At 47.1% G+C, this 21,759-nt stretch overlaps 1 protein-coding gene across 4 annotated transcripts in view; it reads left to right on the top strand.

Moving 5' to 3' along the window:
- The window catches only part of GRIN3A (glutamate ionotropic receptor NMDA type subunit 3A), a 170,945-nt gene that overhangs the window by 138,020 nt on the left and 11,166 nt on the right, over positions 1-21,759 (top strand). The window contains exons 7-11 of one of the 4 annotated variants that reach the window (XR_010407841.1): positions 7,020-7,184; positions 8,455-8,531; positions 9,938-10,066; positions 12,872-13,200; positions 15,157-15,387. Coding sequence is in view for 3 of the 4 variants with exons in the window: in XM_064579873.1 (XP_064435943.1) it covers positions 7,020-7,184; positions 8,455-8,531; positions 9,938-10,066; positions 12,872-13,200; positions 15,157-15,203 (747 nt within the window). In the remaining variant the exon portion in view is untranslated. Of the gene's footprint in view, positions 1-7,019; positions 7,185-8,454; positions 8,532-9,937; positions 10,067-12,871; positions 16,928-21,759 lie in introns of those variants that run through there. The other 3 variants (XM_064579873.1, XM_045882807.3, XM_045882808.3) reach the window with 3 other exon arrangements.

Genomic DNA, 21,759 nt, shown 5'->3' with positions numbered 1-21,759 from the left:
GAAGAAGAAAATTAGTTTGAACACCAGGATTGGGCTTTTCAGACAGGAGATAATGCAAAGTTCAATGCACCAGATCATTAAAATATAAAATGATTTCCTCTGGTTCTTGTAGTTATTTTGCTCTGGGGGAAGCCTACTTTAATAGGTACTGGAAATCTTGAGATTAATTGTAACTAAGTTTCTTGTCAGATATATACTTTATTTAATAATAGGCATTTATTGAGCACCTGCTATACACCAAGCTTTTGGAGGCATGCAAAGAAAGGCAAAGCCTCACTGTGTCAGAGAAAATTTCCTAGAACAGACTCCTGCATTCACTTTGGTGTTCTGCATGAGAAATAAAGTCTATCTCAAGATAGGTTCTATTTACACCTCGGAGCTAGAGGAGCTTAGTCCTTCAAGCAGTCAATCAGGTCAGGTTCTTGGGTTGCCAGCAACAGATGAATTTAAGCAAGAAAAAGGGGGATTATCAAAAGAATAGTGGGGAGCTCAATGTTCTGAAGTAAGGAGAATGACTGATGATGTCTCAGGAACCACAGGACTCCAGGGACGGTAGTGGCAGGAAACAGGGCACCGTGTCTGTGAGGCACTGGCATTGGAAACGACTCAGACTCAACCACTTTCAGTGACAATGTCTCTGCCTCAAATGCAAATTGACTTACCTTGGGTCACATGCTTGGCCTCAGGGGACCAAAGAACCGGGAGTCTGTGATTGGTAGACACACCAAAACATATGAAGGGGGAGAGGGCAGTTCCCCAAGGAAAGGGTCCTAAGCAAATAAAATCAACACAGTACACGCCCAACACAAGCCAGCTGAAATTAGGGCATTCAATCTCTAACTTTTTATTTTATTAATTGTAAATATATTTCCCCCCAGTTAAATCCCCAGAGTGATGAACACTGGCATTATGATGTCGGGATGGCAGGTTTTCCGAGCTCTCTGTTTTCTCATCTATCAATCGAGAATATCCGTCTCTGTCTTTTCTCCCTCACAGAATTATTCTTTTTTTTTTTTTTAAGATTTTATTTATTTATTTGAGAGAGAGAGAGCACATGAGAGGGGGGAGGGTCAGAAAGAGAAGCAGACTCCCTGCTGAGCAGGGAGCCCGATGCGGGACTCGATCCCGGGACTCCAGGATCATGACCTGAGCCCAAGGCAGTCGCTCAACCAACTGAGCCACCCAGGCGCCCATCCCTCACAGAATTATTCTAAAACTCTCCTGAGATATACAAAAGTGTTTGGGGGGAAAATATGTATACGTTTACATTATACAAAAAAGATTCTAGCTTTCATCCATTCATTCAAAAATATTAATTGAACACCTAGTAAATGCTGGCACTGTTCTAGGCAATCAAGGTCCACTCTGAACAAAATGGCAAAACCCCTGGCCTCTTGGAGCTTACATTCTATGTGAGAAGGGAAATAGGCAATACACTCATATATATTATGTCAGAAGAAAAATAAAACAGAGTAAGGGGCATAGGTTGTGTCCAGGAAAGGAAGGGGAGGGGCAAAGGTTTTGCCTTTTTAACCACATGCTTAGGGTAGACTTTACCGATAAATGACATTTGAGGAGAGACTTGCAGAAAATGAGGGGAAGGAACAGTATTGATGGCTGACAGAAGAGTTACAGGCAGAGAGAACAGAAAATGAAGACCCTCAGCTGCTCCATAGACTTAAAGGGGAAGCCCAAGTAGCTGAGCAGAGTGAAGTTAGGAAGTGTGGGACAAATCGTGGAAGGTTATGTAGGCCATACGTTTACTCTAGATGAGATGGAAAACCATTGCCGGGCATTGAATGACATGATATGTTGAGGGAGCCAAGCTGGATGCTGTGCAGAAGACAGACTGAGGGGGTCAGGGAACCAAAGAGAAGGCTATTTCAATAGTCTAGGTGAGCGATGATGGTGGCACAGACCAGAGTGGTTGGTGGAGGTGGTGGAAAGTCGTCAGATTCTGGGTATACTTTGAAGGTGGGGTCCGCCATATTTGCAGACACACTATGTGTGGAATGCTAAAGAAAGAGAGCAGTTAAAGATGACTCTAAGGTTTTTGGCCTGAGCAATAGCAAGGACAGAGATTCTCTGATGAGAAAGACTGTGTGAAGAGCAGTTTTCAGTGGGGAAAATTAGTTTATTTTAGTGTGTTAAGTTTGGGATGTCTGTTAGATATCCACGTAGAGAGACTGAATAGGGATTTGGGGAAGATATAAATTTAGAAGTCATTGGCAGATAGGTAGGATTTAAAGCCATGAGTCTGGATAAGAAAGTGCTAAAGAATCAAAGGCATGCCAATATTTATGATCGGAAAGATGAGGAACGAGTAAACAAGACTGAAGTAGAACAAAGAGAGAGGTATCCCAGAAACAGTGAAGAAAATATATCAAAGAGGATGAATAATCCTCCTGATTATGTATCCAACCTGACACATGAATACAAGGTGAAAAATGACTGTTGGACATGGCAATGTGGAGGTCTTTGTGATGGCTTTGACAGGAGTTGTCTAGGTTATAGACCAAAAGTGAATGGGGACAGAGGAATTGAAAACAAGTATAGCCAACTCCTTCGAGGACCAGAGAAAGTGTGTAGTTGGGGTGTGTGGAGAGATGTTGCCCTGGGGGCTGGGGAGGCTTAGCTCTTCGGACTCAGTAACATCTAAGGCATGATGCATGAAATACTCGAATTGCGTTTCTTTTTTTTTTTTTAATTTTTTTATTGTTATGTTAATCCCCATACATTACATCATTAGTTTTAGATGTAGTGTTCCATGATTCATTGTTTGTGCATAACACCCAGTGCTCCATGCAGAACGTGCCCTCCTCAATACCCATCACCAGGCTAACCCATCCTCCCACCCTCCTCCCCTCTAGAACCCTCAGTTTGTTTTTCAGAGTCCATCGTCTCTCATGGTTCGTCTACCCCTCCGATTTCCCCCCCTTCATTCTTCCCCTCCTGCTATCTTCTTTTTTGTTTTTTCTTAACATATATTGCATTATTTGTTTCAGAGGTACAGATCTGAGATTCAACAGTCTTGCACAATTCACAGCGCTTACCAGAGCACATACCCTCTCCAGTGTCTATCACCCAGTCACCCCATCCCTCCCACCCCACCCCCCGCTCCAGCAACCCTCAGTTTGTTTCCTGCGATTAAGAATTCCTCATATCAGTGAGGTCATATGATACATGTCTTTCTCTGATTGACTTATTTCGCTCAGCATAATACCCTCCAGTTCCATCCACGTCGTTGCAAATCGAACTTCATTTCTTGCTGGAGGTTTCAGAATTAGTTATCTCACCAGCTGTCAGATGTTTCAAATGTCCACATCTGAGCAAGATGCAAAGCAAGTTTAGGCAGCAACAAAATTGGTGGTCTTGGCCTCTATGTGTCACTGGGAGCGCTCATGATCTGGGCAGAGACCGCTCAGAACATTTGCCAGAACAGGCATCTCCCTTTATCTGAATCTAGTCCATTCCTGGAAATACATTAGCTAGTGAATTTCCAGATGGTAGAAGTCCTTTCCATTGTTTTAAATGGGGGAAAAAAGAAACCACCAAAGCATTCCCACCTCATCTAAAAATCCCAACGAGTTTCTTTAAATATCACTAAAACACTCCTAGACACATGGGGCACCTGGGTGACTCAGTCAGTTAAGCGTCTCCCTTCGCCTCAGGTCTTGATCCCGGGATCCAGGTGGCAAGGAGTACCTATAAATGGGATTCACTTGAAAGGCAGTGCACGCTTTAGCACAGACAGTCCTGGATCCACAGCCTGGCTCCCCCATTTATTAGCTTGTAAGATCTTGGGGAAGGTGGCTAATCTCTATGAGAGTCAGTTTCCTTGAATGTGAAATGGGGATAATAATACTTAAAGGGTTATTAAAAGATCATAATATGCGTAATGATGCCTGGCACACATATTAGATGCCCAATTTAAAAGAAACAGTAACTATATCTATTCATCTATTAGTATGTGGGTGTAAACAACAGAAATTTAAATTAAAAAAAGAGGGGGCACCTGGGTGGCTCAGTCGGTTAAGTGTCCAACCCTTGGTTTCAGCTCAGGTCATGATCTCAGGGTCGTGAGATCAAGCCCCACGTCAGGCTCAGCTCAGAGTCTGCTCAAGATTCTCCCTCTCCCCTCTACCCCTCCCCCTGCTCATGCTTGTGAGCGCGCGCTCTCTCTCTCTCTCTGTCAAATAAATAAATAAATAAAATCTAAAATAAACTGAATCCAGCCTATTTGTTATTGAGGTAAGGAGAGGAAAATTAGATTAGTTATTGTCATGCACAAAAAAACGGAAGGGGAAGCCATGTGTTTAAAAGGCAAGATGTTTCATTGTAAGTTACATCTTTCTCCCTCATCTTGGCAGCACCTTACAAGAAAGCGGTGCCCGTCTATTGTTTTGCTGATTGTTTGATGATGTTAAGTCAAAAATGAATTCCATTTTTTTCTTCATCCATAGCAGTAATAACTCATTAAATCCTTATATAATAGCCATATCCTGTACACATTACGACAGGTCCAGCCCAAGGGCTATTTTCAGACATATTTCTAATCTGCTTTCTGGAGGTCAGTGTTACACAGTTGGTCGCCACTTGTCCTAGGAGAAGCCCTAGTACTTGCATAGCTCTCGGGGCCCGATACACCTCTTGCCTTTCCTAGACCAGCATTCCTTATTCCCTAGCGCTGGGCTTCTGCCTCATTCTCAGGTGATCGGCCTAGTTGTCCTGCCTTGTGCTCAGTTGCCTAGACCAGGCCATGCTCTATGTCCCTGCTCACCTCCAGTCATTAGTTCTCCAGGGATCCGAGCAGCCGTCACTGATACGGAGCCACTGCTGGAGGTACCGTCATGGGGGAAAAGAGATTTCATGGCCCAGACTCCACCGGAGTCTGAAATCCCCAAGTTCTGCCTCTGAGCGCTGCCCCCAGATGGACGTCCTGGCATAACCGGGAGGTGGATCCGTGCCTGAACCACGTCTGGCTAGCTGTTTCTTCAGGATTCAGGTGGGGAGAATGAAAGAACGCCTTCAAGAGAATGGGGAGACACTGACATCAGTCAAGGCAGGGTGATTAAGAGTATAGGCTCTGGAGCCAGACTCCCTGGGTTTGTACCCTAGCTCTAACCTTCGCTAGCTATGTGACCTTGGACAAGTTGCTAAGCTATGTTGTTCCTAAGTTTCCTCACCTATAAAATGGAAGTGATGACAGTACCTACCTCATAGGTTGTTATGAATAGTAAGCAAGTTGCTACAGTGATAAAGTGCTCAGAGCTATGCCTTCCACATATTAAGTGCTAAATGATTACTGATGATGACCAAAAACCCCGAGCAGAGGGATGACATCAGGCTCCTTAGCACTGGTATCCAAGGGCTTGCTTAGTATGGCCCTGTTTCTCCCTCACAGCGCATGCCTCCTGCACCAGACCTACCCCTCAGCCACCAGGGTCTGCTTCACAACCCCCTACATCACTGTGCCAGACATCACTTCTTTTTTTTTTTTTTTAAGATTTTATTTATTTATTTGACAGAGAGAGACACAGAGGGAACACAAGCAGGGGGAGTGGGAGAGGGAGAGGCAGGCTCCCCACTGAGCAGGAACCAGATGCGGGGCTCGATCCCAGGACCCTGGGATCATGACCTGAGCCGAAGGCAGACGCTTAACCATCTGAGCCACCCAGGCGCCCCGCCAGACATCACTTCTTTCCCTCTGTTTCCACAACCTTCAGAGTGCTTACTTTCCCACCCAAGCCTCCACATTCTACCTCTCTTATGAACCAACTTCTCCACAAAACTGAGACGACACGGATCAGTGTCTGTATCATGGCGTATGAATGTTTGCTCCATCCCTAGACTCAGGTTGATTAAAGGCAGGGACATAACCCTCCTATCTTCATCCCGTGGTACCTCAAAGAGTGCCTGAAGTAGTGTGTCCAACGTCTTTCTTTCTGCAGGATTGACTCTTGTCATTGATGTCCGTGACTGAATAATACCCATTTCACAGAGAACTTGTAAGGATTCTCTTAGATCTCATATGTAAATCACATAGTAAAGTACCTGCCACATACAGTTGTTGTAACTATAGTTGCTGTAACTGCTGCTGGCTTTTTTGGGGGGGGAGGAGGGGAAGGATGGGGAGAGGGAGAGAGAGAATCCCCATGCAGACTCCACGCCCAGTGCAGAGCCTGATGTGGGGCTCAATCTCACGACCCTGAGATCATGACCTAAGCCGAAATCAGGAGTCATGCCCTTAGCTGACTGAGCCACGCAGGTGCCCCAGCTGCTGTTTTGTTGTAGAGCAGAAAGAGCCCAGGCTTCACAGCTAAACAAACATGGGCTTATAGACCAGCTTGGTCACTTAAAAGCTGCACGGACTTTAGTTTCTTCAACTGTAAGTTGTGGTTTTTAATACCTATCTCAGTGCAAAAAGGTAAGCAATCAATAAATATTAGGTCCCCCCCCCCCTTTTTTTTCCCTCCTCTCTGGCTGTCTAATTTTGTGACCTGCCTGAATTTACTTCACTTCCCTGGTCCCAGGTTCCTCATCTGAAAAATGAGAACACTGAAGTAGATGATCTCCATGTTCCTGCCAGATCTAAATGTCAAAATTATTGAAACTCATCATCCCTTCCCCTTAAACCTACTCATTCTGTGTCCCTGAGAAAGGTTCTTTCCTTGATAACTAGTCAGTGCTTCGGGATGTTAAGTTGTTTCAACCCTTGGTCTCTATCTCTCAGTCTCCCTCTAGAGCCAGTAGGGCGGTCCAGACCCCGGGACCCTTCATGCAAGAGGACTGTAGTGCGCGGCTCCCCAGGAAGCGTGTTGCGCGGCGGCCGTCCGCCCCGGCTGGGCCCCTCTCACAACGCAGTCCAGCGAAGCCTGCCAAGCCCCCGGGGAGGGCTGGGGAGGGGTAGTCCCCAGCTCTCCTGCGGTCCAGGGGAAAAAAGTATCTGCATCTAAAAGCAAGCGTGGGGCCAGGCGGAGCCTCGCATTCACGGCCTTTCCTTCCCTGTTCTGCCACAGACTTTGCAAATGGGCATCCAACACTTCTCTGGACTCTTTGTGCTGCTGTGCATCGGCTTTGGTCTGTCCATCTTGACAGCCGTTGGGGAGCACATGGTGTACAGGCTGCTGCTGCCGCGGATCAAGAGCAAATCGAGGCTGCAGTACTGGCTCCACACCAGCCAGGTGAGTGCGCGGGCGGCCTGCTCCGGTGTGAACCGCCCGAACTGCCACGGATGCCCCGCGGAGTGCGGAGCCCCACGTCCGGCAGGTGCCAGGTTCCCAGGAGAACCGCGGTGGCGCAGACAACTCCGTGTAGACGATGGCGTTCCCTCTATCCCGCTAATGCACTTTCCCCTTAGATCAGCCTGTCCCGTGACGCCCCCGCCTTGCTTCCGGCCCTCCGCTGTTGCTCACGCGGCAGCGATGGGAGTTGTCTTTCACCTGCCTTCCCTTAGTGGTGACCACCTGCCGACACGGTGTGCGAGAGTTTCTTCCTACAGACTCTCCCAGCCAAAACGGAAGCTCATTCAACGAGCTTGAAGCCCCTACTTGCCTGCCGATGAGCCCAGCGGCCCCCGTTCCGTCCGCATTTTCCGTGGCCCCGACGTGGGGAGCCGGCCGGTGCGCAGGCCGAGCCGCGCAGGACGGGCGTCCTGTGCCTGGACGCGGGCGCGCTCCGGCCCAGGCACCACGGGGACCGTCAGGCCGAGCCGCACGCTCCCTCGCACCGCTCGGCCTGACGGCGGGGGCCGCCGAGGGGCCGCCGAGGGGCCGCCGAGAGCAGAAGGGGCTGTGGCGGCTGTGGCGTCTGCCCCCCGGAGGTGGAGGCGCCCGGCGCCAGCCTGATCCCCCAGCCGGCCGCTCCCGCCTGCCTCCGCGGTGGCCGCGCGCGGGTCCGTGAGGCCGCCCCTGCCCCGCTCGTCGGCGACAGCGACCCTTTTTTACTAGTTAGGTCGCTGCCCTTGATTCGGCCACATGGGACCTGCTCTTTTTGCTTCGTCCTGGAAAGGAGCTGGTCTCCTCAGGGGAGCTGCGCAGACAGGTGGCCTCCGTCGGGTGCTCACGTGACTAGCGGAATTCTCCGGCTTCTTCCCTTCTTGGTTTTGGCTGCAAAGACGTTTTGACTCACCTTCAGCAATTCTGCAAGGTCCTTTGCCACACACTAGTTGTGACGACTCTTCTTTACATCACATACCTATTTACAACCCAGAGCATGTCTAAAGCTTCCTTCGAATTACTTTTTTCCCCCTCTAGATAGAACAATAGGTTAGAATTAAAATTTGGTTCTCTTGAGATTTAGGGCTGAAGGTTGATCTGTTTTCGGGCATCCCTGGCAATTTGTTGGAGGCGCAGATTTGCAACAGTGAGATACACTATTAAACTCAGGTGGTACTTGGTCCCCAGACTGTGTGTTTCTAATGATCTGTATGTGTGAATCTGTTCTTTTTGCCAGAGATTACATAGAGCACTAAACACGTCGTTTGTGGAGGAAAAGCAGCAGCGTTTCAAGACTACACGTGTGGAAAGGAGGTAAGAAGAGGCCAGCGCCAGGGGTCTTTAATGTTTGTGAAGATAAAAGTGGAGAGATGTAACTGGGACTCCCTGCTCAAAGGGGAAATTATGTATAAATAATTCAGATCAAACCAGGACCAAGTTGTTGGTGACACAAGCAGTGCCAATATATGTGGTTCCAAACAGAAATAGAACAAAGAAGAACAAACATGTCTGTACCTATACGGACAGGGAAATGCAGGATAGGCCAGGTACTCCTGGCGAAGGGTGCAGCTGTGGTCTCTGGAGTCACGCGTCCAGACCCTAACCTGTCACGGACCCTTGCCCTACATGGGGCGTAGCAAGGTATTTCTCTGACCTCGCTGTGCCTCCATGTCCTCGTTTGTGAAATTGAGATAAAAACAGTACCCACTTCCTAGAGATGCTATAAGGATTAAACAAGACAATACATGGAAAGGCCTGGAAACAAAGCCCTTTCAGCTCTCGTTACCGTGCACAGAGTACACGCAAGCCTGAATTCACGAGTCCTGCAGGCCGTTCACTTCGTGCCGTTTTGCCTTTCTGACATGTGTCTGCTCCCCACTCCTTTCCAGCACTCCTAGGAATATTTGAGATATGCAGCGGACGTGTTCTGCTTCATCTATTTCCTGGCATTCTTACTACAGACTCACCAGAAAAGCCTCCCAGCGATAGGGAGTACCAAGCATTAAATGCCTGGAGGACCCCTTCCCCGCGTGCAGCCCGTGGGTGACTGGTGGCTAAAGATGCCGGCCGCGTTCCGTCTGGCTCCTGGCTGGCCTTGGCAGCCTGCTCCCTGGGGCGGCCCTCCTCCTTTCTCGGGCCCAGAGGCCTCTGTTCAGGAGCAACTCTCACCGGTGGCAGATCTTCAGCTCAAAGCTTGGCTTTCTGGGTAATTTTGAAATCTGCCGCTCACACTTCTCACTCATGATAGAGGAAAAGGGAAAAGGGGGTGAAAAGCATCATTCTTTTTCATTGTTTATACCTCCTCTGGGACTGCTGCTGGCCCCCTGTCCCCAGTTTGCATCTAGCTTGTCAGCATCATTTCCGTTCTCTCTGGAAGCCTCTCTTTCCAGTCGGTGAGCACCTCCTGCCCTCTCAGGCTGTGGTATTCCTGCATCATGTTGCAGCCCTGTCGGTGACAAGCTGGAGACTAATCAGGTCACAGCTGTTCTATGTCATGTTACGTCTATTTTTTCTGTAATTATTTTTTAACCAGAGGAACGCAAGAAGACATAGTGGTGAAGACAGTGTCTCATGACAAAGCATGTGTTTACCATCTGTAATAGGAACAGGGAGCCCAGTGATCCCATTTCCAACTGTGATGTGGTTCCTAGTCACATCTCTCTCACCTCCGCTGAGAACCAAATGTGTCTTTCACTCATTATGTCCACTTTTCTTGGCAGATTCCCTTCTGGAGCCCCTTATTTTGAGAAGGAGCTAAGGCAGAACCTGCCCTCCTGGCTTATGCTGGGCCCACACTTCCTGTGCCACCTCCCTGCAGCCCAGCACCCAGCTGTGACCTTTCAAATGCAGTGAGTGTTTGAGGCCCCACAGCTGTCATGTCTCTTCTGAAGGCAATAGTGGAGCATTGAATTCCGAGGTTACAGAATTGATCTGTGGAAGCTCATTTTGCTCACTTTTAGTGCCAGACACCGTTCACCTACTGGTCATCTTACACGCTAAGGCTGAGGAAGGTTCGATAGAAAACAGAACGAAACACTGAAGAGGCCTCCAATTAGACATCAGATCTGACATCAGTATCTGTCATATTCTATTCACAGGTGGCCCAGAGTCACATGTCGATTACTGGGACACTTGTTATGCTAGCAACTTGAGTCTGTCATGGAATCCAGCTTCTGCTTCTGCTTCTGTATTCTATTCCCAGATATGTGTACAAAGCTCTGGAGAAAACCAGATCGGTTAGCTCTACTTAATCTGATTTCTGTGGTTGCCTGGGTGCCAGGAAAATGTGCAGATGCCCTACTCCCAGGTGCTCCCTCTGAATCATTCTATGGTACTACAGTTAGGTCTGCTGGGTTGAAAACTCTTTCCCGTTTTTTTTGGAAGAGTATCTATGCAAATGCCTATGTCTGCTACAATTCGGCATTCCTCCAGCGTGCTCCATATTTATAGAATGAATAAAACAATAGATAAGTGGGTGAATGCAGATGAGTGTGGCCCTGAGGACCAGGGATGGTGGATGTGTGTGCACCTGCTGGAGAATAAAGATTTCTTTGAGCTAAAAAAAAGATAGATGAACAAATTCTTAACATGTGGATTTGAGGAAAGGCATAAAGAAGTTCTGGGCCATGATACAAAAGTAGATGTTACTCCTTTTCTATTTAAAGCAGAGGGAAAAAGTAGATATTGCAAGACATTATGCATAGTCTTCGATTTATTCAACCTGGGATTTCATGTAAGTTTTGGTCTTCATCCCACTGGGTTTCCAATACACCCTTGCCCCAAGATATACAAAAATTATAAACGGTATAACACACACAAACAAGATTGTCTTGAAATTTTTCAAACTCAATTGGGAGGGATTTGAAGGAAAACTTAAAGGGAACTGTACAGCTCAAAGTAAAATTGTAACTGCCCCCCTGACCCAGGTTTAAAGCCAGCAGAACTTCAGTTGAAAGAGTCATTGTAGACTCTTACTAAGCCCAGGACACATGAAAGCTAAGCTGTGTTGCCACCTGCTCATTATATGCCACTGAAACTGAGAAACGTAAAGGAACTGCAGGGGAGTTTGGAATGTGTGTTTTAATGGCTTGGGGCATGTATCTTAGTTTTTGCTGTGTGAGAAAATTATCTCAGTGACTTAATTATTTTAAACAACAGCAAGTTAGCAATCTGTGGGTCAGCTGTGCGATTTGCTGGTCTGGGCCGGACTTGGCTGATCTTGGCTGGATTTGCTTATATGTCTGCAGCCAGCTTGTGGGGAAGAGGAAAGCAGCTAAGGGCTGGCTGGTCTATGGCCTCAGCTGGGTCCACTGGGAAGACTGGGGACTCTCTCCACACTGTTATCATCAGCAGACTAGTGTGGACTCATTCACATTGCAGCAGCAGGGTTCTGAGAGAGACCCTCAGGGGACCTGCACAAGGCTTCTTCAAAGTTTAGGCGTGGAACGGCCACCTGCCATTTCTGCTAGTTTGGCCAAAACAAGTCAGGAAACCAGACTAAATTCCAGGGGGAGGGAAAGCCAGACTTTCTTCCCTTGAATCCTCCTTGATAAAGGTGAGCTGCAAAGTCACATTACTGAGGGACATGGGTGGAAAGGAGGAAGAAACTTTATTAGCCCTCCCTCTGTCCCTCCCCTTCCCCGGAAAGAAAGAGTCCAGAAATAAAGTCTTGATTCAGTGACATGGATGGGAACAGAAACACAAGGACTTAATAGAGTGTTTCTATGTAGGTTTGCCCTGTGGTGGATTGCAAAAGCGGTCATAACCCTCCTTCTCCTCCAACAAGGCTAGAAGAAATCCGCAGCTATGCTGCTTGGGGCTCTAGTCTGTTCTTGTAGCAAGAAACTCTCCTCATTACATCTGACTGTCAGAGTTCCTTTCAGGCACCAAATCCCCTCCTCTTGTGCCCGCCCGGCAGTAAGTCTTGCTCTCTACAGCCATCTCCCTGACATGGTGGCAGGTGGTTTGACGCAAGCCTGAAAGAGGACTGTGAATCTGTTTCCATTGACTTTCATTATTCCAGCAAGAATTTGAGGCTTTCTTGGGGTTTCTTTTAAAGCTTCAGAACTGAGCTGTCATTCTCGACCCACATAAAATCATCCCTATAATGGAAAACTTTTTGCTGAAACCTGCAGCTTGTATGTTTTTATTCTCCTCAAACTCAAGTAGTAAACTTCAGGGTAGTCCTGTGGGACTGAGCATGAGCCATTTTATAGTCTCTACCAGCCGGCTTATGCTTAGAGCCCAACAGGTGAACAAATAGGCTCTCACTTTTTTACTAAAGCGCCATCTTTGTAGCCAGAGACTCTTTCAAGCCGGTGCTGTGCTCTGAGCCTCGCTGGCAGGATGGGAGTGGAAAGACATCCAGGGTTCTTCAAAAAAGAATACGCCACTCCCTGGTCTATCAGCCCTCCAGATGATACATCCATTCCAATTTCAGGGCAGCTTGAGACTTGGTAAGAACTTCAGTTGAAAAGCATTGTAATGGCTCTTTTTGTCCCTGTGCCACTCCAGCAGGCAGTCTGTCCGTGGCAATCTGTCTTCTGAATGCATGTCCAGCTCCATATTCACAGTTTGAAATGGCCAACAGCTGGGGAGCAACACTTTGAGAGCCGCAGAATGGAAGGTAAATCTAAAATGTCTTTGTTTCCTAGGGCCAGTGTGGGGCCCCGTCAGCTCACTGTGTGGAATACTTCCAATCTGAGTCAGGATAACCGACGAAAATACATCTTTAGTGATGAGGGAGGACAAAACCAGCTGAGCATCCGGACCCACCAAGACATCCCACTCCCTCCAAGGAGAAGAGAGCTCCCTGCCTCGCTGACCACCAACGGGAAGGCAGACTCCCTAAATGGAGCTCGGAACTCAGTGATGCAGGAACTCTCAGAGCTCGAGAAGCAGATTCAGGTGATCCGTCAGGAGCTGCAGCTGGCTGTGAGCAGGAAAACGGAGCTGGAAGAGTATCAAAGGACAAACCGGACTTGTGAGTCCTAGATGACCATGCTGCTCCCCTTCCCAGTTCCCGAATTCCTCTGAGCCCTTGAGACACTTTGTAATGCTCTTTTGTAACTACTGACAAAAATGTGGGGAAGCGGAGGTCTAGGTCTCTCTTAGAGGTCAAGTCTGCCCATCCTAGCCTAAAAATCAGCCACAGCTCTTCCCAAGCTGACTCCCTAGCTCTCCAGGGTAGGGGTCTTTCAGAGCAGTGATGGTAAATTAGGAGTAAACTCCGTGGAAAGGATCTATGAATGACCAGGCAACCCCAGCTCCTCATTGGGTACCATACTAGTAGTTCTGGGTTTTAGCCCTTTCTCTGCACTCTCACCAACGAGATAAAATGTTACTCATATGTGGTTTTAATCTTAGCATAGAACAGGATTATCCAGGGTTGTGGCTTTTGATACAACTCCCCCAACTAGATTTGTTCCTGCATTCTGAACGGGGAGCCAGATAAGAGCCAGGGGTGTGGGTATGCAAACAATTAAGCGAACTCTAGCATCACAGCAGACCAAGGATTGACCGGATCAAGCAGGAGCCCTGTTTTTGAGAGGGTCCCGTGTCTCCAACACCATCCTGACCAGCATTAGGAACAGCTTACGTGCCACGATGAAAGGGGACAGGGATGTGGTGAGCGGGAATAAGACAGGCAGAAGAGGCATTAAAAATGTACACCATGTTGAGAACAAAAGCTCTGGGCCAGAAAAACAATTTGGCTAAGGAAGGAATACGACAATACTTCGAATCTAACTACGCATCTCCACTACAGAGTGTGCCTTTTATAAAGGAAAGCAAAGCAAAGCAAGGACATGGCCTTAGATGAAACTGGACTACCCCTGCTTATTGCCCGCACGGGGCATGCAAGCTGGTTCTGTGGGTTAAGTGAAAAGGCTCAGCAAGCCACACACTAGCCCGTTCTCAAATCGGCAGTTGCCTCTTAGCTTTAGGCATTCCTAAAGCGGACCCCCCTGCAAACACCACAAGCTTTAACATATGGGACGGTGCCCTGTGCGGTCCATCTCTGTACAGGTAACTAGCACGCGAGTCTCCCAGCCCCACACCTACTCCTCCCTGAGGGGCTGAGACCAGGTGTGGTCCCTCCCGTTCTCTCCCAGGCCCCCTCTGATGCCCCCAAGGAACTGATTATCAGTAACCTGGCTTCCTGATCCCAGACATCCCTGTCCCGGGTGCAGTGGCGTGGACGTGCATGCAGGAAGGAAAAGTCACGGGGAACTATGGAACACCAGTTCCCAGTGCTAGTGTAGATGCGAGGCATCTAGGAACCCATTAGAATGCTGACCGACAGGGCCTTTTTCCCCGGAAGATAGGGTGAGGTGGGGAGTCTGGCTCAGAAACCTGTTAACCAACTCCCCCAGGTGACTGACACGCGTATTCCAAAAAGTACTCTTCGAGAAACACTGTTCTAGAAGGATGGCTGCTCCCGGCCTGGGGAGAAGAGCCTTTTGAGAGGTTTTTACATTGTAGCACACAGCTGCTGATTCACCTTCCAAACAGCCGCTCCCACCCCTGGGCACCACTTGGGACGAGACTCGCTCGGTTCTCACTTACTGAGCTCCGGCCTCATCTGTCAGGATGCCCAGCACGAATTCACGGCACTGTCCCAAGCACTGTGCTCTGTAACAGCTGCACATCCCTGGAAAGGCTCCGCAATCACAAAATTTCCCCTGCATTTCCACCAGGAGCTACCCAGTCCGCAGGGAGAGACACCACCTTCGGCTGTAATTAGTAACACTTTAGTTGTTTTTGTCTGAGAAAACCCTGGGGTGGATGGAGGCACAGAGAGACTGATGAGGGAGGTAAGAAGCTTCTAGTTAGACTTCATCCACCTCGCAGATGAAACAGTGAGGAAACAGGGGGAGCCCAGGAAACAGAAAGGACAGCCCTGCTTTGAAATGCCCTGTCCTCCCGTGTTCTCCCCCAGGCCCCGACGTAGATTTGCACCTGCCTTTGGAAGACATTGCCTCGTAGCCGCCCCCACCCGTCTGCAGGAGCCGAGGACGCCGCAGCACCTGCCGTCCTGCTCTGCGCGGCCCGATGAGCCGGGGCACCTCCCGACGACGAGCCAGCCATGCTCCTCACGGACTCGGGCCCTTTTCTAACTCAGCTCCTCCTGACTGTTCTTGAGAAGCTGGCTATTTAAAGGAACCCAGAGGTGAATTCTTTTGTAAAGAATCCTTTTGTAATGCAATTAATTCTCCCTTAACGTATCTGTTTTGTAAGTTTGGATTTTTGTATTGTGTGCTTAAGGGGTTTACCTTAAGCTTCTCTCCTGAGGCGTTCTAAGCGGTGGTAGCAGCCACACGGCCCTGCCTACCCACAAAGTGGATGGCCAGGGGCTGGCCAGCAGCAGCAGGGGCTGAAAGCAGGCTTGCTGCCGTCCGCATCGCTTGAAATGCCTCCGTGTTCTGGATGAAGACGAACCGCATAGCTGCTTGTGGTGGAACGAAGCGGTCCCAAGTAGTGGTGGTTGTCGTTATCGGTAGTAACTGAACAGTGTTTTGCAGTCTGTGAAAGTGTGTTGTGTTTTATAAAAAGAGTTCATGAGATGGTGGGTCCTTTGAAAACCCTCCTTTCTGTTCTGCTCCACCTGTCCTTTCAACTCCCCTCGGGCTCAAAAACCACAAAGATCAAGGTCTTCAGGTGGAGGATGGTATTTTAGGGAGGAAGAAAGAGGTAAGGGATTGCTCCCTTGCCTCCTCGTCCGGGCTCCTATTTCATGAGATGAGGAAGTCCATTCTTTTCCAAGCTCTGGTGCTGGGCAGCCGGACAACCTGACTGTGTCGCACATCCCACCCCGTTTTCCAAGGGGAAGTTCCTGGCACAGGAAGCACACAATACAATATGGCGGGTGAGCAGGAACAGATAGGCTATGTGCTTCATGTAAATAATACTGAGGGCCCCAGAGTGCGGAGGCCTCAAGGTAGAGGAGCAGCAAGGGGATCCCTCCAACTATTAAAGACGAGTTGGAAAAATGGGACAGCCAAGTGAGGCAGCCACAGGGACACAATCAGTTGAGGTCTTTAACGTGCCTGGAGGTGACTCCATCATTCGTGGTTCTTACTGTTGCACAAACCCTCTGCAGGAGCTGCTTCCGTGCCGACCAGGGAAGTGGTCAGTGAAGCAACTGCCAAGTAAAACCCGGCTACATCGGGGCAGTGGGCTTCTCGGTGTTGGGTCTAATAGGGCCTTGGAGCTAATAAGCACTTCCTTGGTATGGATAAAGAATGAAGGCGAAAGAAAGAAACTACTTTAGAGCCTCTCTCCTCCCAACTCATTTTTGATAAGCAAACCAGAAAATCCAACCAGTCATGGAAAGAACTTGTGTTTTAGTCATCAAAACCACTCCACTAGCTGCACTGTTGAGTTATTCCTTTCTTCACCTACCTACGCCACCCATCTAATCCAGGAGTCCCTCACTCTTTTTCGTTTTGTTCCCAATCGTTTTATGAAAATAATGTACTTAGAGGTATTTTCTTAAGGTTTGTAAAGAGTGTTTGCATTGTGTCTTCATTTTAACGTGTGTGCAATCGCTCCAGTCCAGGAAGAACTGAAATGCTGTCTTGTGAGCATGAAGTGAATAGGCTGTTTTGCTCCAGCCACTTTTCTTGTACAACCACGTGGATGGACTAGATGTTCTCAGGTCTTTTCCATCTTCAGTTTCTATGACTGTGGAATAAATGTTCAGATAGAAACTTCATTTTCTGATGTACTGCTGGCATTGTCTTGGGGGATTCAAATGTGGACATGGTACCAGTCCCTTCCTCACAGGAGACCCACTCATGCTAGGATTTATACTTGTTTCCTTAGTAGAGTCGACGTGGCACAAAATATGCTGAGAAAACTCAGAGCCCAGGCATCACAAAGTTCAATCGAAATGGCTTCATCTGAAAGACATTCTAGGAAAAGCCACAATACTGAGAGAGCTCTAAAAAACTCTGCCCTGGCCACCCTCATTTAGTAATTCAACAACCAGCTGCTACACAGCCTGTGTTTACGTGCCAAGTGCTGGAGACACATAGTGAATAATAAGATGGGCGTGGTCTCTGAGCTCAGGGACCTTCTCACAAGCTGTCCTTTTCACAACCTGTCAATAGACAATACTATAGTAGCTAACATTTATTGAGCATTTATTTTATTCCAGCTTCATTAAAACCCCATGACACAGGTTCTCTAGACCTAGTCTACAGTAGATAAACTAGACCTCCAGTTTACAGATGGGAAGACTAAGGCTCAGGGAATTATGGAAGTTGTCCAAGGTCACCCGGCTAGGAAGAGGAGTGGCCAAGACAGATTCACACACAGGCAGTGCAATTCCAGAACACCCATTTTACACTGTCGGGATTCTGATCGCTGCCTTACAACCCCCTCTCCTTCCTCCAACCCCCCCTTCAGTCTTTCTGCCATCGCGGCTCCGGCCCATGCCTCGCTGGGCCCCCAGCTCCACAGGGAAGGAAGCCGATGCACAAACTGCACCTGCCTTGCCCCGTCCACTGAACTCAACACTGTGGCCCCAAGTCTCACAGAAACAGCTGTTGCAGGCGTCTCTCTTGGCTTTCTGGCCCGAGAACTGGTACAGACGCAGCTGAGGATCCCTGAGCAGTCCTGCGGTCTCAGGCCCGCCGCGGTTTCTGACGCACCCGGCAGTTTCAGCTGCTTGGCCACCTTGCAAGCGTGAAGCTGCTAGCAGGACACATTGGTCAAATCTCGTACAAATACACACCTACTGTAACCTAGCTCAACTGCCAACTTACCCAAGGTTGTTTTGCATCAGTCACTCCTTGTTTGGATGCTGATTTTGAGCCCGGCATTGGGCTAGCTGCTGGCGAGAGAAAGAGAAAAAGCAAGATTCTGACCCCATGGAGCTCAGTCCAGCAGGGAGACACAAACTGGCAAACCAATGTGGCGTATATTCTGATAAATGCGTATCAGGTACTGTGGAGGCGAAAAAGACACTTGTCCTCTGCATGCGTGCGTGCGTGCGTGTGTGTGTGTGCACTTGCGCGCCCGCAGTGGAGAAACTAAGAGGAGGGTTAACAGGCACCCCAGGTAAAACAAACAGAATGTGCTAAGTTCCAGAGTTGGGAAACTATGACAATCAAAAAACGTAGGAACATCAGATAACTCAGTATGACAGAAAAATAAAGCACAGGTGGGTAACAAGCTGTAAGGACTGCAAAGAGAAAAGCAGAGGCAAGATCCCTATGCTAAATCGGATTTGTATCCCAAAGACTACAGGAACCATTAAATGATCTTAGGCTAAAGAGGGTTATAGTAGAAGATCAGGGTCCTCACTGCTTGGTGGTACTGGCTATCATTCACATACGTTCTATTTGTTTGTAGGACAGTGAGCAAATGAAGTTAACTTTTTGATGCCTGGGCATGACCTGGCCATGATATCATTTAACCAGCACAGGTGGACTTAGAGAGAGACATAAATAAACACATACAATCTAGATTCTAAATATGTCAGTCTTCTTTTTGCCTAGAAATAAGGAGAAAATGTAGAAGAAAAATTGACCTCTCAATTTATTTGCAATACAAGTTAGTATTTTGAGCATTTACTAGTTGCCAGGCATTCTGCTAAATGTTTTGTGTATATTGACTCATTTCATCCTCAATACAATTCTATAATGTAGTTATTATTTTATAGATTAAGAAACTGAAACAGAGAGCTGAAATAACCTAGTAAGAGGCAGGGCCATACTCATCCTAAGTCTGACTTCACGAGAAACATGTTTAGCACAGCACCTGGCATCACAATGCATCAAAGGGCTGGGCTGGGTGAGCAAGGAGAAATCTAAGATCCCTTTGGTTCAGTTCTACTCTGGAACAAAGTGCTATGGGAACTCAATGAATAGGGGAAGAATATGCAGTCCTAATCTAGGGCCTGGCAGAGAGCCTACATAAATTAGAAATCTTCAGAAAGACTTAAAAGACTCAAGTATTTTCATTTATTATCTTCCTGATGACATGCATTCTATTGGTACATGTCTCCACTTAGGGTAAAAGAAAAAACAGAGGTCTGATTGCCACATTATGATTCTGCTGCTAAACTGAGTGACCCTGGGACTTGTTTCCTCATCTTTAAAATAAGGACATGGGGAATACAAAGCTGGTGCAGCCACTCCAGAAAACAGGATGGAGGTTCCTCAAGAAGTTAAAAATAGAGCTACCCTACAACCCAGCAATTGCCCTACTAGGTATTTATCCCAAAGATACAGATGTAGTGAAAAGAAGGGGCACATGCACCCCAATGTTCATAACAGCAATGTCCACAATAGCCAAACCGTGGAAGAAGCTGAGATGCCCTTCAACAGATGGATGGATAAAGATGTGGTTCATATATACAATGGAATATTACTCAGCCATCAGAAAGGATGAATACCTACCATTTACATCAATGTGGATGGAACTGGATGGTATTATGCTAAGGGAAGTAAGTCAAGTAGAGAAAGACAATTATCACATGGTTTCACTCATATGTGGAACATTAGGAATAGTGAGGAGGACCATTGGGGAAGGGAGGAAAACTGAATGGGAAGAAACCAGAGAGGGAGACAAACCATGACAGACTCTTGACTCTAGGAAACAAACTGAGGGTTGCTGAAGGGGAGGTGGGGGGGGGGGAATGGGGTAACTGGGTGATGGGCATTAAGGAGGGCAAGTGATGTGATGAGCACTGGGTGTTATATGCACCTAATGAATCACTGAACACTACATCAAAAACTAATGATGTACTATATGTTGGCTAATTGAATTTAAATTAAAAAATTTAAAAAATAAAATAAGCACACGGTTTGAGGTCCCTTTTAGCTCCCACATCCTAGCTTTCAAATCATTCCACTCCATAGATTTCAGTAACCTGAAATCCTCATAGTGTTACTCTATTAATGCAAATATACTATGCTTCCAACTTTGTCCACAATTTCCCTCAAAAAAAAAAAAAAAAGACTAAACCTATAAAAGAAGCCATAGCTATCACGGATTGCCTCAAACAGAGCTATCAGTTTCAGAATTCATAATAATTTCCTTTGTTATCACCACAAAAGGAAATTTAAAGTTATATATTTCAGGATAATCCAAATTTGAAGGGTTATTTCAATATATGAGGAAAAATTGTTTCCACTTACGGGGTGAAAAAAATGAGTAAGGTTTGAATTATACACTGGTCCAATAAAGCAGACTTCTGAGGAACTGTTAGCAGAAGCAAGGAGCTGAATTAACTTAACCATGCGGACCTTCCCTGAGTGCTGTAGGCCAGGCCTCCTGATGGATAATGGGGACTATGTTGTTAAGACACTGCTCTTTCTATGTCCTAATTTTAGGACCTGTGATATATGCCACAAATAAGACCTTAATATCTAACATTAGGAAGAGACCAAATCTGGGGAGAAATTCCCAGAAAGTAAAGCTCAATTTCTGTGTGGTGGGACAATTACAGATCTAGGAAATGTTTAGGTTATTTCCATACCAGAGGTTTCCTATTATGTAAACCCAATCCAACATGTACACAACCCACCAGTTTCTACTTACTCTCAATGTAGCTGTCTTATCACGTCGAATCAGGCAGACTTTCGTAGTAAGAACTAGTTAAAACTTCTCTGCATACTCACTGGTACTTGGGTTTATCTATCAATTGATAATCCTCAGCAAAAACCTTAAAGACCAAATTTGAAAGGCATTCCACACCAACAAATGATCATGGAAACTGATGAGAGTGGAATATACCTTCCTTCAAGAAGCGAGCATCACCATCCCAGTAGGTCTAAAAGAAGACAAGTGATCATTTCTCTATTCTCCAGAATCTTCCCATGAAACCCCACAATATCAGACTCCGGAGTGCTGACCATTACACCATGGGGCCCACTTGAATCCTCACAACATCAAATCACATTCATCACTCAAGTGGCATGTACGTAGTACTATGTGCACAGAACTCCTGCCCTTGAAGAACAAAGATGCCTTGTGGACCTGGACAGAGATTTAAAAAAGCAAACAAGGAATCCCAATGGGAATTCATATAAGAATGCAACAGCTGGGGCGCCTGGGTGGCTCAGTCATTAAGCATCTGCCTTCAGCTCAGGTTATGATCCCAGGGTCCTGGGATCGAGCCCCACATCAGGCTCTCTGCTCCGCGGGAAGCCTGCTTCTCCCTCTCCCAACTCCCCCTGCTTGTGTTCCCTCTCTCGCTGTGTCTCTCTCTGTCAAATAAATAAAATCTTAAAAAAAAAAAAAAAAAAAAGAATGCAACAGCTTTCAGAAATAGCTGAGATCTTGAAAAAGATCCCTATGGAGGTAAGAATTTAAAAGCCAACCATGTAGTTAAGATATATGCCTTAAAGCATTATCAACCCTGATTTTGGTCCAAATTGCCAAGACAATTTCCAAGATAACAACAAAATAAAGAAAAAAGAGACCATCCCCTCAAGACCTGAAAAAAAGAGAGAAAGGGAAGACTCTAGTACTTCTCCAATAATCCTTGAAGTTGGCATTCTATATAAGCATTAAAGAAATTTTCTAAAAA

Source organism: Mirounga angustirostris, unplaced genomic scaffold (genome assembly GCF_029215605.1).
Source record: "Mirounga angustirostris isolate CCGP_5_RB_7025 unplaced genomic scaffold, mMirAng1.0.hap1 SCAF_15, whole genome shotgun sequence".
Taxonomy (NCBI): Eukaryota; Metazoa; Chordata; class Mammalia; order Carnivora; family Phocidae; genus Mirounga; species Mirounga angustirostris.
Note: the sequence above shows the minus strand (reverse complement) of the source record. Positions and strands in the feature narration are given on the sequence as shown.